The sequence below is a fragment of the Gadus morhua genome, chromosome 12 (assembly GCF_902167405.1).
Source record: "Gadus morhua chromosome 12, gadMor3.0, whole genome shotgun sequence".
In the NCBI taxonomy this organism is placed as follows: domain Eukaryota; kingdom Metazoa; phylum Chordata; class Actinopteri; order Gadiformes; family Gadidae; genus Gadus; species Gadus morhua.
This window is the reverse complement of record NC_044059.1, coordinates 23,150,748-23,167,139: the sequence shown is the minus strand read 5'-3', so window position 1 is coordinate 23,167,139 and position 16,392 is coordinate 23,150,748. Positions and strand designations below refer to the sequence as shown.

At 44.8% G+C, this 16,392-nt stretch overlaps 2 protein-coding genes across 3 annotated transcripts; one reads left to right on the top strand and one right to left on the bottom strand.

Moving 5' to 3' along the window:
- Positions 1-255: 255 nt before the first annotated feature.
- pars2 (prolyl-tRNA synthetase 2, mitochondrial) lies at positions 256-3,387 on the bottom strand. The gene is made up of 4 exons (XM_030372104.1): positions 3,218-3,387; positions 2,524-2,886; positions 1,727-1,972; positions 256-1,238 (listed from the first exon to the last, which is right to left on the bottom strand). Exons 2-4 carry the CDS (start codon positions 2,839-2,841, stop codon positions 354-356), a joined length of 1,449 nt encoding a protein of 482 aa, XP_030227964.1. The 5' UTR covers positions 2,842-2,886; positions 3,218-3,387; the 3' UTR covers positions 256-353.
- Positions 3,388-3,389: 2 nt separating this feature from the next.
- On the top strand, positions 3,390-15,624 carry dnai4 (dynein axonemal intermediate chain 4). Of its 2 annotated transcripts, XM_030372077.1 has the most exons (17): positions 3,390-3,854; positions 4,024-4,084; positions 4,282-4,463; positions 4,782-4,894; positions 5,278-5,434; positions 5,819-5,958; positions 6,317-6,487; positions 6,813-7,025; positions 7,281-7,441; positions 7,725-7,805; positions 8,034-8,179; positions 8,631-8,788; positions 9,054-9,172; positions 11,947-12,045; positions 13,073-13,299; positions 13,687-13,840; positions 14,760-15,624. In XM_030372077.1, exons 1-17 carry the CDS (start codon positions 3,799-3,801, stop codon positions 14,808-14,810), a joined length of 2,289 nt encoding a protein of 762 aa, XP_030227937.1. In that variant the 5' UTR covers positions 3,390-3,798; the 3' UTR covers positions 14,811-15,624. The 2 variants fall into 2 exon arrangements, with proteins under 2 accessions (XP_030227937.1, XP_030227938.1); XM_030372078.1 differs by lacking the exons at positions 3,390-3,854; positions 4,024-4,084 and having other exon boundaries at positions 4,400-4,482.
- The last annotated feature ends 768 nt before the right edge of the window (positions 15,625-16,392 follow it).

The following is a 16,392-nucleotide window of genomic DNA, read 5'->3' as shown; positions in this document are numbered from 1 at the left end:
CACCTAAAAAGCATAATGGCAAGCCAATGACATAACTGGACCTTTCGCGACAAATCAATTGACCATAGCTGAGTTGAAATTGTCAATGCTTAAGGCCAAACAGGTATGCTTCTAACAAATGTTCTTATACAAGTCGATTTGGATAAAGCGGCTGCTAAATGCCCTAAATTAAAATGTAAATGTATGGTGCTAGCTAGAACTATGAGTAATATAATTGCACAGCCGTGTCAATGTTCAACCATCACACAAAACCAGTTTGATCCACCTATAACCCCATTTATTCACAATATATGATTCTTAATACACATGTACACACACATCATTTTCAATTGTCTTCAATCCTTTCAACATCATCATACAGTTTCCACCCTGCCCAGAAGATCAACCAGTTGGTCTTTACTGAGAAACATAGTCTCGTCCGTTTGCTGACAGATCACCTCAAACCGCGGCGTCTCCTCTTGGGCGCCCTGCCCGACCACCACCACGTACGGGTAGCCCAGCCGCACGGCGTCCTTCAGCCTCCTGCCGATGGTCATCTGGGTGCGGTCGTCCAGCACCACCTCCCCCCTCAGACGGGGCAGCCCCCCTTGCAGCGCGTGCACCAGTCCCTCCGTTTGAGCCGCTCCCTCCTCGGACCCCTTGCTCCCCTTCTTGGGCGGCACGACGCACACCTGGTACGGCGCCAGCAGCCCGGGCCAGCGGATGGCCTCCTCCGTGGACATCACCTCCACGGCCGCCGCCAGGATGCGCGTCACGCCCAGGCCGTAGCAGCCCATTTCACTCACCACGGGCCGGTTCTGCTGGTTGCTGAAGGTGGCGTTGAACACCCGGGAGTACTTGGCGCCCAGGTAAAAGGTGTGCCCCACCTCTATCCCCTTGGACTCGGCCAGCGGGCCGGCGGGGCACCGCGGGCAGTCCGTCTCGCCGGGCGCGAGCGTCTCCTCGTTGGCGGCGAAGGAGCAGCCGCCGCAGACCAGCAGCCGGTCCTCGCCGATGTCGGCCGGCAGCTGGAACTCGTGGGAGAGCGTGCCGCCGATGTTCCCCGCGTCGGCCTGCACCCGCAGGCAGCGCAGGCCCAGGCGGGAGAACAGCCGGCCGTAGGCCTGGCACACCGAGTCGTAGGTGTGGCGCGCCGCCTCCTCGCTGACGTCGAAGGAGTACATGTCCTTCATGTAGAACTCCCGGCCCCGCAGCAGCCCGAAGCGCGGCTTGGGCTCGTCCCGGAACTTGCGGGTGATCTGGGCGTTGATACGTACAATTAAAGTACTTCAAACACGTTAAAGGAGACATATTATACCACCAGGTGCGAGTGTGATTGGCCGTTGCAAGCCGTTTTGAAAATCTACCTCTTCTGACATCACAAGCGGGCGTGTCCACCTAGATGTGTGCTGGATAGATCAGTATACCAGCATACCCAGTGGACTGTGACAAACGTTGCTCATCTATCAGTCATGCATCTAGGTTGACACGCCTTGTGATGTCAGAAGAGGCAGATTTAAAAAATGGCTTGTAATGTCTAATAATCACACTCACACATGGTGGTATAATATTTCACCTTTAGGGGAAGGGTTATCTATGTAGCATGGAAATAAAGTAGCGCAAACAAACTCAAACAAGAAAGCAGTAAAATTAAAACGATCAAATATATAGTGACTACTGTCACTTCTTTGACCGGCTGCTTTTATGGCCGACGTATAAATTGGGGAACACTCTGTTTAATGCTAACCTGGTAGAGAAGTATAGGGAGCTGTCGGTAGGACAGGCTAGCCTGGTGGGCGACCAGGGTAGTCACAGCCTCCTCGTGTGTGGGGCCCAGGCAGTAGTCTACCCCATGGCGGTCCTGAAGGCGGAACAGCTCCTTGCCCATCAGGTCCCAGCGCTCGCTGGACCTCCACAGCTCGGCCGAGCACAGGCTGGGCATGTCCAGCTTCTGACCACCGATGCCCTGCATCTCTTGATCAATTAGCCGCACCTGTTGATATGAGGCTGAGGTTATTCCTCGCGCTACCTTGTTAAGAGATACTCTTGGTCAAGCCCTGTTATCTTGGGAATTTAATCTTTATAGACAGATTGCCTATGGTTATGGTAAGATAAATTATGATTATGTAATTTGTTAAATATGGCAGCTATCTGACATCTATAAGTGAATATGCTCTGTGCGAATATCCTTTGTGAGTTGACTGAGATTTAAGGCTCATCAATCATGGAATATTTTCCAGATTTGTTCAGGGTATAAATATCTTCCCTGGCAAACACAGGTGCTTGAAAAGCAATGGTGGAGAAATGAATGGAGGAAGCAGAGAGGGAGAATTGTCTTTTTTCACGTTTCAAAAGGTTGCTCTCTTCTGCCTCCTTTCTTTACAACTCTCAAATCTTACCCACAGCAGCAACAAAATGAAGAAAGTGCTTCAATATTTCCCCTACACACTTTGCAATCTGTGTAGTTATAATACAAAGGCTCATGACCCAAAGAAGAATCCTTGAATATTGCCCCACATCTGCATTTGTTGTATATAACCTCACCAACTTTTCCATGGCGCGCACAGTAGCCGGGAGGTAGTAGTAGCAACCAGGATTGGACGGGTGGATGAGTCCCGCCTGCTGCATCAACCGCTGACTCTTGCAGGTCATCTCTCCCGCTTGTCGACTCTCTTGGCCTACTTCGCGTAGGTTTGCGGGCTGGTACAGACGAGAGACGAGCAGGACGGGCGTCATGTGTGAGGACCCAGTTGAAGGATGATCTGCGCCGTTTCCATTCCCGTGTGTATACTTTCTACAAATTAGGGTTCGGGGTGCACAGCGAATGATTCTCTGTCCGAGCTGGTGCAGTAAGGGCTCCATTGAGGATTCAGACGTACCACTACGTCTAATTGAGAGAAACGGTTCCTGTTAAAAGTAAAAACAATACAACATTGGTAAACGCAACTTCTCTGGATCAAAAAAGTTATGTTACTCAGCCATGTTTCGAAGAGAGAGAATTTGAAGGTCAGGAAAACTTCACGGCTTCTTCTTCAAATATATAGCCTTTCGGCATCGCACATAATTATAACAACTTCTTTGATACAAATGACAGCACTCAGTTATCCTTAAAAAATTAACCATATCCATCTTACAATTCTGTCAGTGTTCTGTTCAGTTCACTCCCATTTAAGCAGGATATCAAAGCCCCCTGTGATTAGCACCAGCAACTAAATTAAAGCGAACAAACACCACTTACCTGGTAACATTCAGATCAATGGAAAGAATTCACTCTGAAATCATACAGTATGAGTATCTGTGTGGGTCATTCATAAGAGCTGGTACAAACGACATAACATAACAAAATAACATAACATAGCCCTAGCTCTGAGGTCCACAGAAGAGGAGGCTGTCATGCCCTATCTCTCGACATGCTGTACAAACTCAGCATGGAGTGTCACCGCCCCCTACTGGACTGGGGTGGCTCTTTCTCCAGACCATCACAACAATAAACATAAAAAAATATGTATAAAATAACGTTATAATTATAACGTTATTATTTATCAAAACGTATGTATTATTTTGTAAACCTTCCTTACCCACAGACATAATAACCAGACCAAAAAACCTAACATAATTGGGATAGAAAACAAAGGTGAAAGATAAATGTATCAAGGAAAAACGAATTAACGCCAGTAGATGGCAGTGGATTCCACATCATCCCAACCCGACCCTTCTTGTTGCTATGACAACGTTCAACAGCTAGACTGATGATCCAAACGAACGAACTCCTCACAAAGTAACTCGGGCTTCGTCTGTTGATAAGGTACACTGAACAAGATGTCCACCTCCGCAAGCACGTTGAAGAAACGTAAGCCTTCTCTGAAGGTTACGTCGTAAGTTTACATTGACATCTTACAACATAATCAGGTTATGTCTGTGTGTGTGCTAGAAGTATGCATAGTCTTTCCATTACAATAGGTTGCGAACAAATATGTTTAATATTTGCGCTCACTATGCCATCAACTAATATGGCTGTTTGTGTTTTTCTATTGTAACGTTCAGTTTGAATGACAGCAAGGCCTCAGACAAAGGTTCTCTGCAAACCCCAAGACAAACTGTCAAGGTAATACAATACGACAAACCAAAATAAGTTATTTAAGGGACGAAAAACTTGTCCCGATGCAGTTGGTGTCGCTGTGTTTCAACAATGTGCCATTAGGTTTAATTTGTTATAAGAATTCAGATACACGTTCCTGCCAAGACAAAGCTACATTACGATTCATTAATTGTAATGAAAAGTTACTTCAAATCCTATTGCAGGTGTTTGATGAAAAGGGCGAGGATGTCACCCCTAAGCTCCTCTTCCAACCCGACCCAGGGTCCATCCCGATCAAACACAAGAACATCTTGGCCAACGATGCTTCTGCTGGCACCTCGTCCGGTTTCCTCTCAACTCTATTCCAGTCAACCGCCAACACAAGTTTCTCGATGCCCTTCAACAGGTTGGTCAACCTCCGACAGGTTGGTGAGCAGCTCATGTAATTCCATGTCATCAGAGGCTGTGTTGGATGAATGGGCATTATTCCTGCTGAGGATGAATGGGAATGGTACATCCTTGAGTATTTGGTGTGTCAGTTTGGAAGTCAAATACAAATAAAAATAAACTGTAGGACGTATTGATATGGGTAAAGTTTACGATAAAATATATAAATATAAAAATGTCACTGTTAATATAACGTTATTTATCAAAACAGTATTCAATTATTTTAAATTATTTGTATTGTTTTCTATTATTTGTATTGATTTGTATTGTTTTCCAGGTCCTTCCTTGGCAGCAGCACAGTATCCAGATCAAGCCAGTCCACCATGGAGTCCCTAACTGAAGACATTGAGGATCCTGCCTCAAAAAGAGACATTCATATTACCCACTTAGGTCAGTGAGCTAGAATAGACTAAACTTTTCAGGAACACAAACAAATAAATATTAGTTGGTATGACGTCAACTATTGAGTTATCGTAATACCACAGTTTTGTCATTGAAATATATTTTGATGATATGTTTTTTTTTAGTATTCACGGATACCTTTCCACATTGTTCAATGTAATTCATTATCAGTTTACAATATAATAAGAGCAATATACCAAATTAACTACACATTTTTAACCATCAGTATTATTTTGTTATAGATTTCTACATTATGTGACCTCAATTATTATCCTGGACAAAGGGCTATCCCTAACCACATAAAGAACATGTACACATCGATTGAGATAGATTGCGGTTCTCAATGAATGTCCTTTCCTTTGAGCGTTCAGAGTGCCACGGGAAAAGGGAGGAGGTGCAGGAGGAGTGGAGCGAGGACATGCTGGACGACATTGTTGACTGCTACATCACGGAGACAGACACCATCACACTCTTGGAAATGCCTGGCGTCTCTGTGTCGGTGGATGCAGAGGATGCAGATGCTGTTAGGTTGGTTTGATGTCCTACCCTAAAATAAGGTCCTCCCAGGTCATTGTAGAACCAAGTCCATAGTCTGTTTAGCACAAATTCACCAGGGTCACTTGCAGGTTCTTGTCCAAGTCTGGAAATTACACAAATAACGCTTCCTTTCCTGGTATAAAAATAGACATGTTTATGAACACAAGTCAAATGAAAAGCTAAAACTAGTCCTCTATTATGTCCATGTGCAATCAGGAAAAGCTAATCTAAAACAGAATGTAATGCAGCGCAGTTATCCAAAGCTGTGAACACTACAGTTAAAGGCATAAAAGCTTGGGTTGAGCCTGAACGTATTCCTTGGTTAACTGCTCTTTAATTGAACTGCATCGATCGACTCGTCTTCTTCCCTATCAGAGAAAGAAACCGCATCTATGCTGAGCTCTGCCAGAACAGGATTGGCAATGATAAGTACATGGATCGGTCGATGCAGACGTTCAACGGAGTGTCTAAGACCAAGAAGACCCAGACTGACAAAGTCAACATGGTGGATGCAGGTAGAGTTGAAATGCATCCCCCTTTCATGAGGTAATCTTGATCTATTCTAGAGGGTTCAGTTGATACTTTTTAAGGCAATTCAAGTTATCATCTTACCATGTCTGCAATGGTAGATCTGTGCTTTACAGAAATATAAAAGGTGAAAACAGCTTATTTTTTTGAATGTGGAAATAAATAATTAAGAAATGACCTTAAAATCCCTAATCATTCCTCCTACATCTAACAATGATCATGAACAGTTCACATCTGAAAATGAACATCCGGCCTCACGTCCCAGCCAGGTTTCCGTTTGTATCCACCATGCCTTTTACAGGGTAGAGCAAAGAACTTCTCTAAACACATTGTCATTTTCAACAGCATCCATGGCAACCGTCTGGGACCTGTACGACTCCTTCTGCGGTGGTGATCAGGAGGGGACCCTGCCCGCTGAGGACCCCATGGTGGACAAGCTGGGCTTCCCAGAGGCTGCGATGGGGGCCCAGGGGGAACCAGAGAAGACCCCGTCACTGGTCAACACCAGCAGCTTTGGTAGGATCTGTTGACCTTCCAGTGGACAACAGTACACCCATTCTCAGAAGCGTTGTTTTGAAGCACTGATTTGAACGGATCAATCATGATTAGGGAAAATCAGTTTGGTGATGATTTAACGTAATGACTGGAGAAAAGAAGAATCATATTTTCAAAAATAAATACATTTAGAATCGAGTCTGTCTCTGCTGAAATGACGTCATACAAATCAATGCAATGAAAAAAGTCTGAATATAAATGAACAATGAGTAGACTAAAGTTGCGCACGGTTATGGCTGCCAAGTCCGGGTCGTCCACTGCGACATACCGTCTGTCTGTCTCCCAGCCAGCACGGCCAGCTCACGGATGGAGACAGAGATATTCCTGGTGCGCGTGGAGGACGAACCGGACCCGGCGCTCATCCTGAACTCTGAGAGCTTCCGGCACAGCCTGCTGGTCATGGAGAGGACCGTCCTGGCAAACGTCTACCAGCCAAGGCTGGCCGCATACAGACAGCTACCTGCACTCGTACCTGCACTGGAACTAAATGATGAACCTGGTAAACATGGCCCTCCTCTTCAACAGCATGTACATACAATACTTGATACTTCATGAATACAAAACATAGGATGAGCACACTAGGGTAACAATTTGATTAAGGTTAAACTAGAATGGCTAATGTGCAGAACAGCCGTTTTCCTGCAATATCAGATTAAATTTGTGTTCTGTTCTGTGTGAGGCAGTCAATTAAAATTAGATTAATAAATGGGTGAATTCTCAGTAGCCTTCATCAGCATCAACTGTCTGCTTTCAGACCAAGACGGAGGTGTGGCAAAGCCCAAGATAAAGGTCCCTAGTGGGGAGGAGAGAATAGAGAGCCCCCTGCCTCCAGTGCTGGAGCTGCTCTGGGGCTTCAGCTGTGACCTCACCACCGGACACGAGGTCAGCTGCATGGCCTGGAACAAGAAGTGCCAGGTGAGCCCATGATCTTAAGAAACCCTTCAGACCACCTTAAGAAAAGGATTTGGACCACCTTAAGAATACCTTAAACTTTAAGAATTATGAATGATTGATCAATCATATAATTAAATGAATAGTGACCAATATGTTCAATAGCTGTACTTTTAAAATCCTACGTTTGTCTTTGTTTCTACCCTTGATTGTTTGAAGGACTATAAATAGCTCCAGATTGAATCTTGACTCTTTAACCCCTTGGCAAGAATCCGTGTGCTACTCCCAGCTTGTGTCCTCTCCTCAGGACCTCCTGGCTGTGGGCTACAGTCACTCCAAAGACAGCGAGGAAGGGCTGGTGTGTTGCTGGTCCCTCAAAAACATCACAGTAAGTACCGCTTCATAACCATTTGCGATTGTCAATGCAATAAACAATATTATACATAATAATAATAATACAAAATGGACGAATCCAGTTAAACAGGAGAACGAGTAAGAGGGACTGCAAAACTAGGCGGATAAGGTTAAGGGTTAACCCTAAGGGTTAACCCTAACCCTAACCTCGACATGGGTTAAAGTGAGTGGTAATCAGTGTTGTGACCGTTGCTCGCTGCAGTGGCCCGAGTGTGTTTTCCGGTGCCAGAGCAGCGTCACTGCCCTGGACTTCTCGGCCAGTAGGCCCAACCTGCTGGCCGTGGGGCTACAGGATGGCTGCATCGCCCTGTACAACCTCAGCAGCCCAGAGAAGAGCCCAGGCACAAGGTGAGGAGGGCTTCAGGTACAAGTTCTTTCATTAGTCAAATGCGCAACATAACAAAGCAGTCATAGCTGGCAATGATTGAATGAATGATTTTTGTATCCCAAGCGCTCCTTTACAATGCAAAAAAAGGTAAAGGAGGTAAAGTGCAATTAAACTAGAATATATATGTGTGTTTGTGTGTGTGTGTGTGTGTGTGTGTGTGTGTGTGTGTGTGTGTGTGTTTGTGGGTGGGTGTGGGTATGTGAGTGAAAGTGTGTGTGTGTGTGTGTGTGTGTGATGAAGTATATTTTTTTGTATGCTGATAAGGCGGAACACATCAATTTTGAACAAAGGGCATTTTCCAAAAAATATATTTCTTTCTCTATTCCCGCCCTCGACTGACTGACTGATTCTCTCTGTCTCTCTCTCTCTCTGTCTGTTTCTCTCTCTCGCTCTGTCTCTCTCTCTCTGTAGTGAAAACGTCCATAAGCACGTGTGGCCCCTGCAGCAGCTGCGCTGGACGTACCAGGAGCAGGGCTTCTCCAGGGAGGAGAAGCAGGAGGTCCTCATCTCTGTGTCTGGGGACGGCCTGGTCAGCCAGTGGACCCAGCACAAAAGGCTTGATTGCACAGGTGAGTGAGTGGCACCACAACCCACCATAGTAATCATACACACGATAGAGAAATGTATATAAAAATGCATATCATATCCCTAGACGTATTGCTAGACATACAGCGAACAGGCAAGTTGGATATAGTGTCCCATGACACAAAGCTGTTGAAAGCCCTACAGAGAGAATTACATAACTATAACCATATTAATACAATTAGAACAAGACTACTTATAATATGAATCATATACCAATATCCCTGTTTCTGGTGGATGCGTTCCCTGCAGACCTGATGCAGCTAAAGAGGACGGGTGTGGAGAAGAAGAGAGTTGGGGAGAAGGAGAGGAACCAAGACTTATTCATATCCAAACTCACCCCCGGACTCTGCTTTGACTTCCATCCTGTGGTAAACATTTATACACATCCAATATCCTATATCGATTAATTTTGCCCGATCAGATCATCTCTCAGTGGAGTCATATTGACAGGTTGTTTATGCGTTTGTCACATCGTGATATAAAGCTTTTGTATTGTAATTGATTGCATGCATGCCCACCATTTGAATCGCGTTATGAGGGTCTAACTGTTGAGTTTGTTTGAAGATGTTTGTTTAAAGACGTTCATACTCTTAGCTATTCTATTATAGGAGCTGCTTGAATCCAAAGCAGCCGGTCCTAAGGGAGACAGGTCATTGAGGAGTTCCCTCCGGGAGGTCGACACCCAGACTCCCTCAGGATCGTGAAGATAGATACAGTCTAGGTTTGGGCGATTAATCGAATTTTGATCGCGATTTTGATTTCTAGCGTCAAACGATAACAAAATTAACATAATAAAGTTTTTCGATTTATTTTTATTATTTTTTTTTTATGCTTTTTTATGTTTTATAGAAAGGGCAGTACAGCTGGATACATATCTGTCGATTATTTTAGATTGGAACATTTTATTTTTGACCATTTTGTGTATTTTCTTAAAGGAGCATTTCACCGGTGGAGGCATGAATATGTATTGCAATTGGGTCCTATATGTAGTCGAATAATAAAATAAAATTCTACTTTGGTGCAGTCTTGACCGAGAAAAGGCAGAAAGTGACTTTTTGGCGCTTGTGGATTGAAGACAACAACTCCCACCATGCACAGCTTCGCTGGCGGCCACTCCCGCTGATCATCTCCGCCTATCGGACACCTCCTTGTTCCATCTACTAATGGAACAAATCAGCGTGGAGCTTGAACCGACGTCACTAGAGTAGTGACGCTTGCACAGAAGCATACGGCCGACATCTTCCTTTATTCTGGGTGGAAATAGTAACATAGTTACGCAATTAAATGCGTTTATGTAAACATTTTTAGCGAGAAATGTGCATTTTAATTTCATAATGTTCGCTCGTTGAATGTGAAGGATGTTTGGTTTGATAGTTATGACGAAGAGGGAACGCTCCATTCACTTGCATGGACAGCGTCTCTGGTTGCTAAGCAACCTCAACGTCTTGGCGGACTATCTGCTGATCAACACTACGAATGCTGGAAACACACCAGACACACCATGTGAAGTTATTTAACCCGATTATTGTTATTTATATCCGACATTATTTAATCTAACCCGATCTAAACTCTATCATGCACCCAAACACGGCGGCATTTGGGTTTCCTACCTCGGACTCCTAAATCCAGCGCAGCCACAGGCGCGTTGGCGCGTTGAACCATTTTTGTGACACACAATGATCAAGCTTCAAGTTAAGCACGTTACACGCGTTTGGTGTGGCCGTAGCCCGTGTCCACCAAAAGCGTCTTTTTATGCGGTTTCACCCAAAAAATCGGCTTCGTGTGGACGGGGCCAAGAAGGCGAACACACGTCACCAAGACGGGGAGACAGCGCCAGGCGACTTACGCCACTATCTGCCAATGGATCGTGGATGCCTGGGCTGATATAACAGTCTCAACTGTGGTCTAAGCTTTCACGAAGGCAGGAATAATCACTGAACTGCCAGTCAACAGCAGCGACACTGACTCGGATAATGACGAGAGGGATCCGGGCATGTTGGATGCCGTACTCGCCCAACTGTTTAATTCGGACACACAAGAATTCGAGGGATTCGTAGACGGGGAATGAACTGAAAAAGTGAGCTTATTGTTGAGAGATATTGATATTGATGAGATATTGTTAATATGCACATTAACGTTTGAACATCGTTACCATGGGAGTGACCGGAGTTGTCAGAACGCTTAATAAAGTTTGACTTTATCTGACTGTTTTGTTGACATTCCCTTTAGCACAGCTCGGTCTGGTCGATGCATAACGCAACCCCAGTCAAACGTTTGACTGCAGTATCTTCTATTCTATGCGCCTTATAATCCGGTGCGCCCTATACATGAAAACAGTTCTAAAATAGGCCATTCATTGAAGGTGCGCTTGATAATCCGTTGTGCCGTATAGTGCGGAAAATACGGCAGCCCTCGTCTATTTCTTTCGAAATGGTGAACTTTTGCATGGAGCCATCTTCTATGTCAGATCGAGTACCCTCCGCCAATGTAGGCCTACTTCAGTTTTATCAACAGCCTCTGTTATCTTAGCTTCAGACGCTGTGGATGTTAGTTTCTGCTGGTGAAGTCCCACCCACTGGCACTTCTCTAATAGGTCTGTAGCGTCAGTGGGTCCCACCCCCTAGAGGGGGGTGGGACTAGTGGTTGTAGTCGTACGAGAATCATCCCCTCTTACACTTCCTATTTTCTTGTACGCAAAAATCGTCATATTGCGTCATAAAAAACAGGAAGTGTTGGAGATCGATACGGATCTCTCCAGTCTCTCCAGAAAATAAGGAAATGATGCTAGACCATTCAAAAATATGCGGGGGGTTCTAAAAATACAAAGCTTATGTGAAATGGGTGAAGTTGCCCTTTAAGGTGAAATTTCAAAGTTCTCAGTTACAACGTTTTTTTGGGAGAGACATGCTGAATAAATGCAACCTGTTTTCAAACTCAAAAATAATCGTTTGAATAATCGTGATTTCAATATTGACCAAAATAATCGTGATTATGATTTTTCCCATAATCGAGCAGCCCTTATACAGTCTGCCATAACCCCAACCGTTACCTCAGCCGCCTCCCTTCAGTACTCTGTAGTGCTATGCATTAAGTAGATGCGTTAGCTAACTGACCTCTGACCTCGTTACCTCTGTTCCTACAGGAATCCAGCCTCTACCTTGTGGGCACCGAGGAGGGCAACATCCATGCATGCTCAAGCTCCAACCACGAACAGTATCTGGAGACCTACCAGGGACACACGGTACGACCCTCTCACGGTTATAGACCTAGCAGACACACACACTATATGGGGATGGCTTTGGGAGATAGATGTGATCCATTGAAGCCGACCAACCCACCTGGTTATGTAATGTCATAGGTCATGTGATTTTAATTTATTTACTGAATTCTATGGACTGGTCTTGACTCTTACTTCAAAAGCCATAAAGAACCAGACTCTAAATGACGTAAAGTTGGTTAGCTTATCAGTTTACGATGTAAGCACATGTCTACCTGTGATTGGTGGATGCACAGTATGGCAGGCAGCAGACTGCCAGATCAGACAAGACCAGGCCTCCTGCAAGAGCTGACAATACATGAGCAGCATTACCTTGACCTTCAGGGCCACCCCATCATTCATACCTTTCTATCTGTTCATCTCTTAGCCTGAATAAAAACATATACTTCTTAGCTTCACGGCAGACCCATTTCTAATTGTATACCCAATCATCTCTATACTGATGATTATCTCGATGATAGAGTATCTAAATCATGAACGTCAGCTGGCAAAAAGACCAAAGAATGATGGCTATTGGCTACACCTACATATTACTATATTACTCTCGTATATTATTTCCCTGCATATACAGTATATATTTTTTGCATTTAGCATTTTGTACTTTTGCACATTGATACTTGTTTCTAACTCTTATTCTATTTGTAACATGGTGTTTGTTGCTGCTGGAAGTGTAATTTCCTGGGGGGACGTTCCCGAGGGATTAATAAAGTTCCTATCTATGTATCTTTCTAGTGAATCAATAGAGCATTGGAGAAGATGTTCTCTTCCTTCATATTGTCCTCCATTCGCTCTAACAGGATTACCTTGCCCAGCCATCTCAGATCCTTTGTAGGCACACAGACATATGCCAGTTGACGGGGTAGCATGCTGGTTACACTGTGAATCGTGTGAGCCGAGCCCCTATTGGTGTGCGGCCATGTCTTTAGAGTTCAGTGGAAGTCTTTGATGGGTGGACACAGATGACTGACGCTGGCACCCTTGTCTCTCTCAGCAACCCGTGCACCGGGTCACGTGGTCCCCGTTCAGCGCCGACGTCTTCCTCAGCTGCTCTTCTGATTGGTCCATCCGGCTGTGGAGGCGGGGCATTTACAAGTCGGTGCTGGACCTCACCTCCACCTACAGCGGCGTCTACGACGTTGCGTGGTCGCCCAGGCGGGCCACCGTGTTTGCCGCCGTCAAGCAGGGGCAGGTGGAGGTGTGGGACCTGGAATCCAGCATGTAAGCCGCCGCACCTTTTGGGGCTGAACGATTTGGGGAACAATGTAATTGCGATTATTTCAACCAATTTTGTGATTGCAGTTTAGCATGCGATTTTTCTTTTTAAAGTTCCTTATGTTCTGTATTATTCACTAAACAAGCAATAAATCATTCTATGGTATGACCACACAACATTGGAAGCAGTCAACATATAAACTGCTCTTTCCTTTTTGGCCAGGCCTCTATGTTGAGATGAATTGATGCTTGAATTAATGTTATAACATCTTTATTTAACTATTGAATTGTAAAAGAATTTGATTAATCGTTCAGCCCTAGTGTGTATGTGTCATTCCCTGTCAGAGATCACACGCGGTGACCCCCCCTAACCCGCCTTACCTCCTCTGCCAGCCTGGACCCCCTTATCGTGTACTCGGCTCAGCCAGGGTCCAAACTGACGTCCGTGCTGTTCACCGCCAACACCGATGGGCTCTTGGTGGGGGACAGCACCGGGATGGTCAGCGTGTACCAGCTGCAGAACATCACCATGGCAGAAGACACTCAGGTAAACTCACCAAGAGATGATCAGGTCACCTCACCAAGAGACGATCAGGTCACCTCACCAAGAGACGATCAGGTGAACTCACCAAGAGACGATCAGGTGAACTGACCAAGAGACGATCAGGTGAACTGACCAAGAGACGATCAGGTGAACTAACCAACAGACAATCAGGGGAGCTAACCAACAGACAATCAGGTGAGCTAACTAACAGACGATCAGGTAAAGTCACCAACAGACAATCAGGTAAACTAACCAACAGACGATCAGGTAAAGTCACCAACAGACAATCAGGTAAACTAACCAACAGACAATCAGGTGCACTAGCCAACAGACAATCAGGTAAACTAACCGACAGACAATCAGGTAAACTAACCGACAGACAAGGAAGCCAGTGTTTAAATCCATTTGGCAAATTTTTTCCATTTTGTGTGAACATAGAATGTAACATATATTAATAGTCTGTAATGAATATGTAGTGTTCTCTGTACAGTACAGAGAATTCAGTCACGATATGATAAGTCTGGCAAATGTCCTGTGTGCGAGAATACAGTCGAACAAACGTTGTTAGTCGCCCTTCTCCTGGATGCAACAGGCATACGCATGACAAGTGGAAAGGGACAGCAATGAGATCAGGGCCAAGGTGGGGAATCCATGATCATGGGGATAAAACCTATATTATGATGTTCACGGATCGCCTAGGTCTAGACGCGCCTGGCCACAACACTGAAGGCGGGTCTAAGTGCGTGGGTGACAACACTCTGAGCACACGGCACATGGCATGGCCTTGTGTTTGCCCTTTATTGACATTCTCACTGTTATTGCACTGTTGCCAGCCATCAAGCTCTTTATGCCTGATAATCACCTCCGACCTCCACAAGACAAACACACGCCCGCTCATCTGCTTTTTATTCTTCACATCTAGGAGGACACTTTGGAAGACATCATTAACTCTTCTCTGGCGAAGCAGCTGTGAGCCATACGGACGGACGGACGCACACACACATACATGCGAACAGACACACACGCACACACACATATGCGAACACACACACACACATATGCGAACACACACACACACACACACATATGCAAACACACACAAACATGCGCACACACACACACACACACACATGCAAACACACACACACTAATCCAGTGACTCGCCGTAATGTTTCATCTCTGGAGAACGGCGACGGAGTGTCTCCAGCGAGACGGAGTGTCTCCAGCGAGACAGAGTGTCTCCGGAGAGACGGGTTGTCTCTGCAAAAAATGATAAGCATTCCCATCAGAGTCCCATTTTTATCTGTCCATATCTCTCATTTCAGTAAACATTTTAAAAAAGCCTTGTTTTTCCTTTTTTAACAGCGGCATACCGGTATGTTGATATTATTTGTTAAAAATAGCATTATTTTGTCATTTGTTTTCTTTGTTGTTTTAGGTGCCAATACCTTACCTACGCTTTTTTAACAATACTACAATTGAGTCATATAGTAAATTGCAATGCTTTTCCTGTCATAACCCTATTTGAAACTATACCACAATACATAAGCAAATAAGAAAAGCATAAGCCAGCAATGGTAGAACAGGACAGCCACCCATTTGCATCGTCAATGTTTTAACCTGACAACTGCTTTTAGTGGCTGTCCTATGAAGCATCGATGTTCCACAGATCATTTAGGAAGTCATTTGTGCCTTCCGCTGTTAAAACATCCAACACCAAAATTACATCCTTGGATTTCTTTAAGCCTCTTACTGATTTATCACCAGCATTAAAGGTTTTCTCACAAGGTTTTACTTCATTTTGTAAACTGAGCTGTGATCAAGCCAGCTTGATTGTATGCAGGTTGAACAACCAAGTTTCCTCTTGGGGTATAAGAAAGTGTATCGTATTATGAACAATAAAACCTGATTTTGATTTCAGAGTACATTGCCCCTCGAAATCAGCAACACAAGTGTTCAGTGTAATCAAGGCACTCTGCACATATTCTCATAGACGCAGGAGTCTAGTGGCTATGGGCGAGTGTTTTGTTAAATGCACTAACGCATGAAGAAAGGCACGTGCCCATGAAGTCAGAGTACAGGTCAAATGGGTTGAAGGGGGACTACAAGTCCCCTTTGTTGATTCTTCCAGGTTCCACACCAAAGAAATCACACCAACTTTTTAAGGCCCTGACACACCGACGGTCAGCCCTCTGACGATTTCGGGCTGTTTGGGGCCCTAGTTTCTTCGGTGTGTCCCGCACCATAAGCACTAGTCTGCCTTTTACTGCTGTTTTTTCAGAGGACGTCTGTGAGAGAAATCACTCGAATTGGCTTTCCAGTTTAAGCCAAATCAATGCACGAGAAGAGAAATGTGTGCGAAAAGCAGCAAACGACTTCGTCAAAAGGCCACACAAAAAGATTGTCTCATGCCTCAACTTCCTCTGATCATTCATCATTTCACATATCCACTTAACATTAGCTAAAAGTCCTTTCAACCGTGCCCAGATAACCTTTAAAACGCTGTCATTGGTGGCCCTAATGGCTGACTGCGTTAATCCTGAGACAGTGCTATA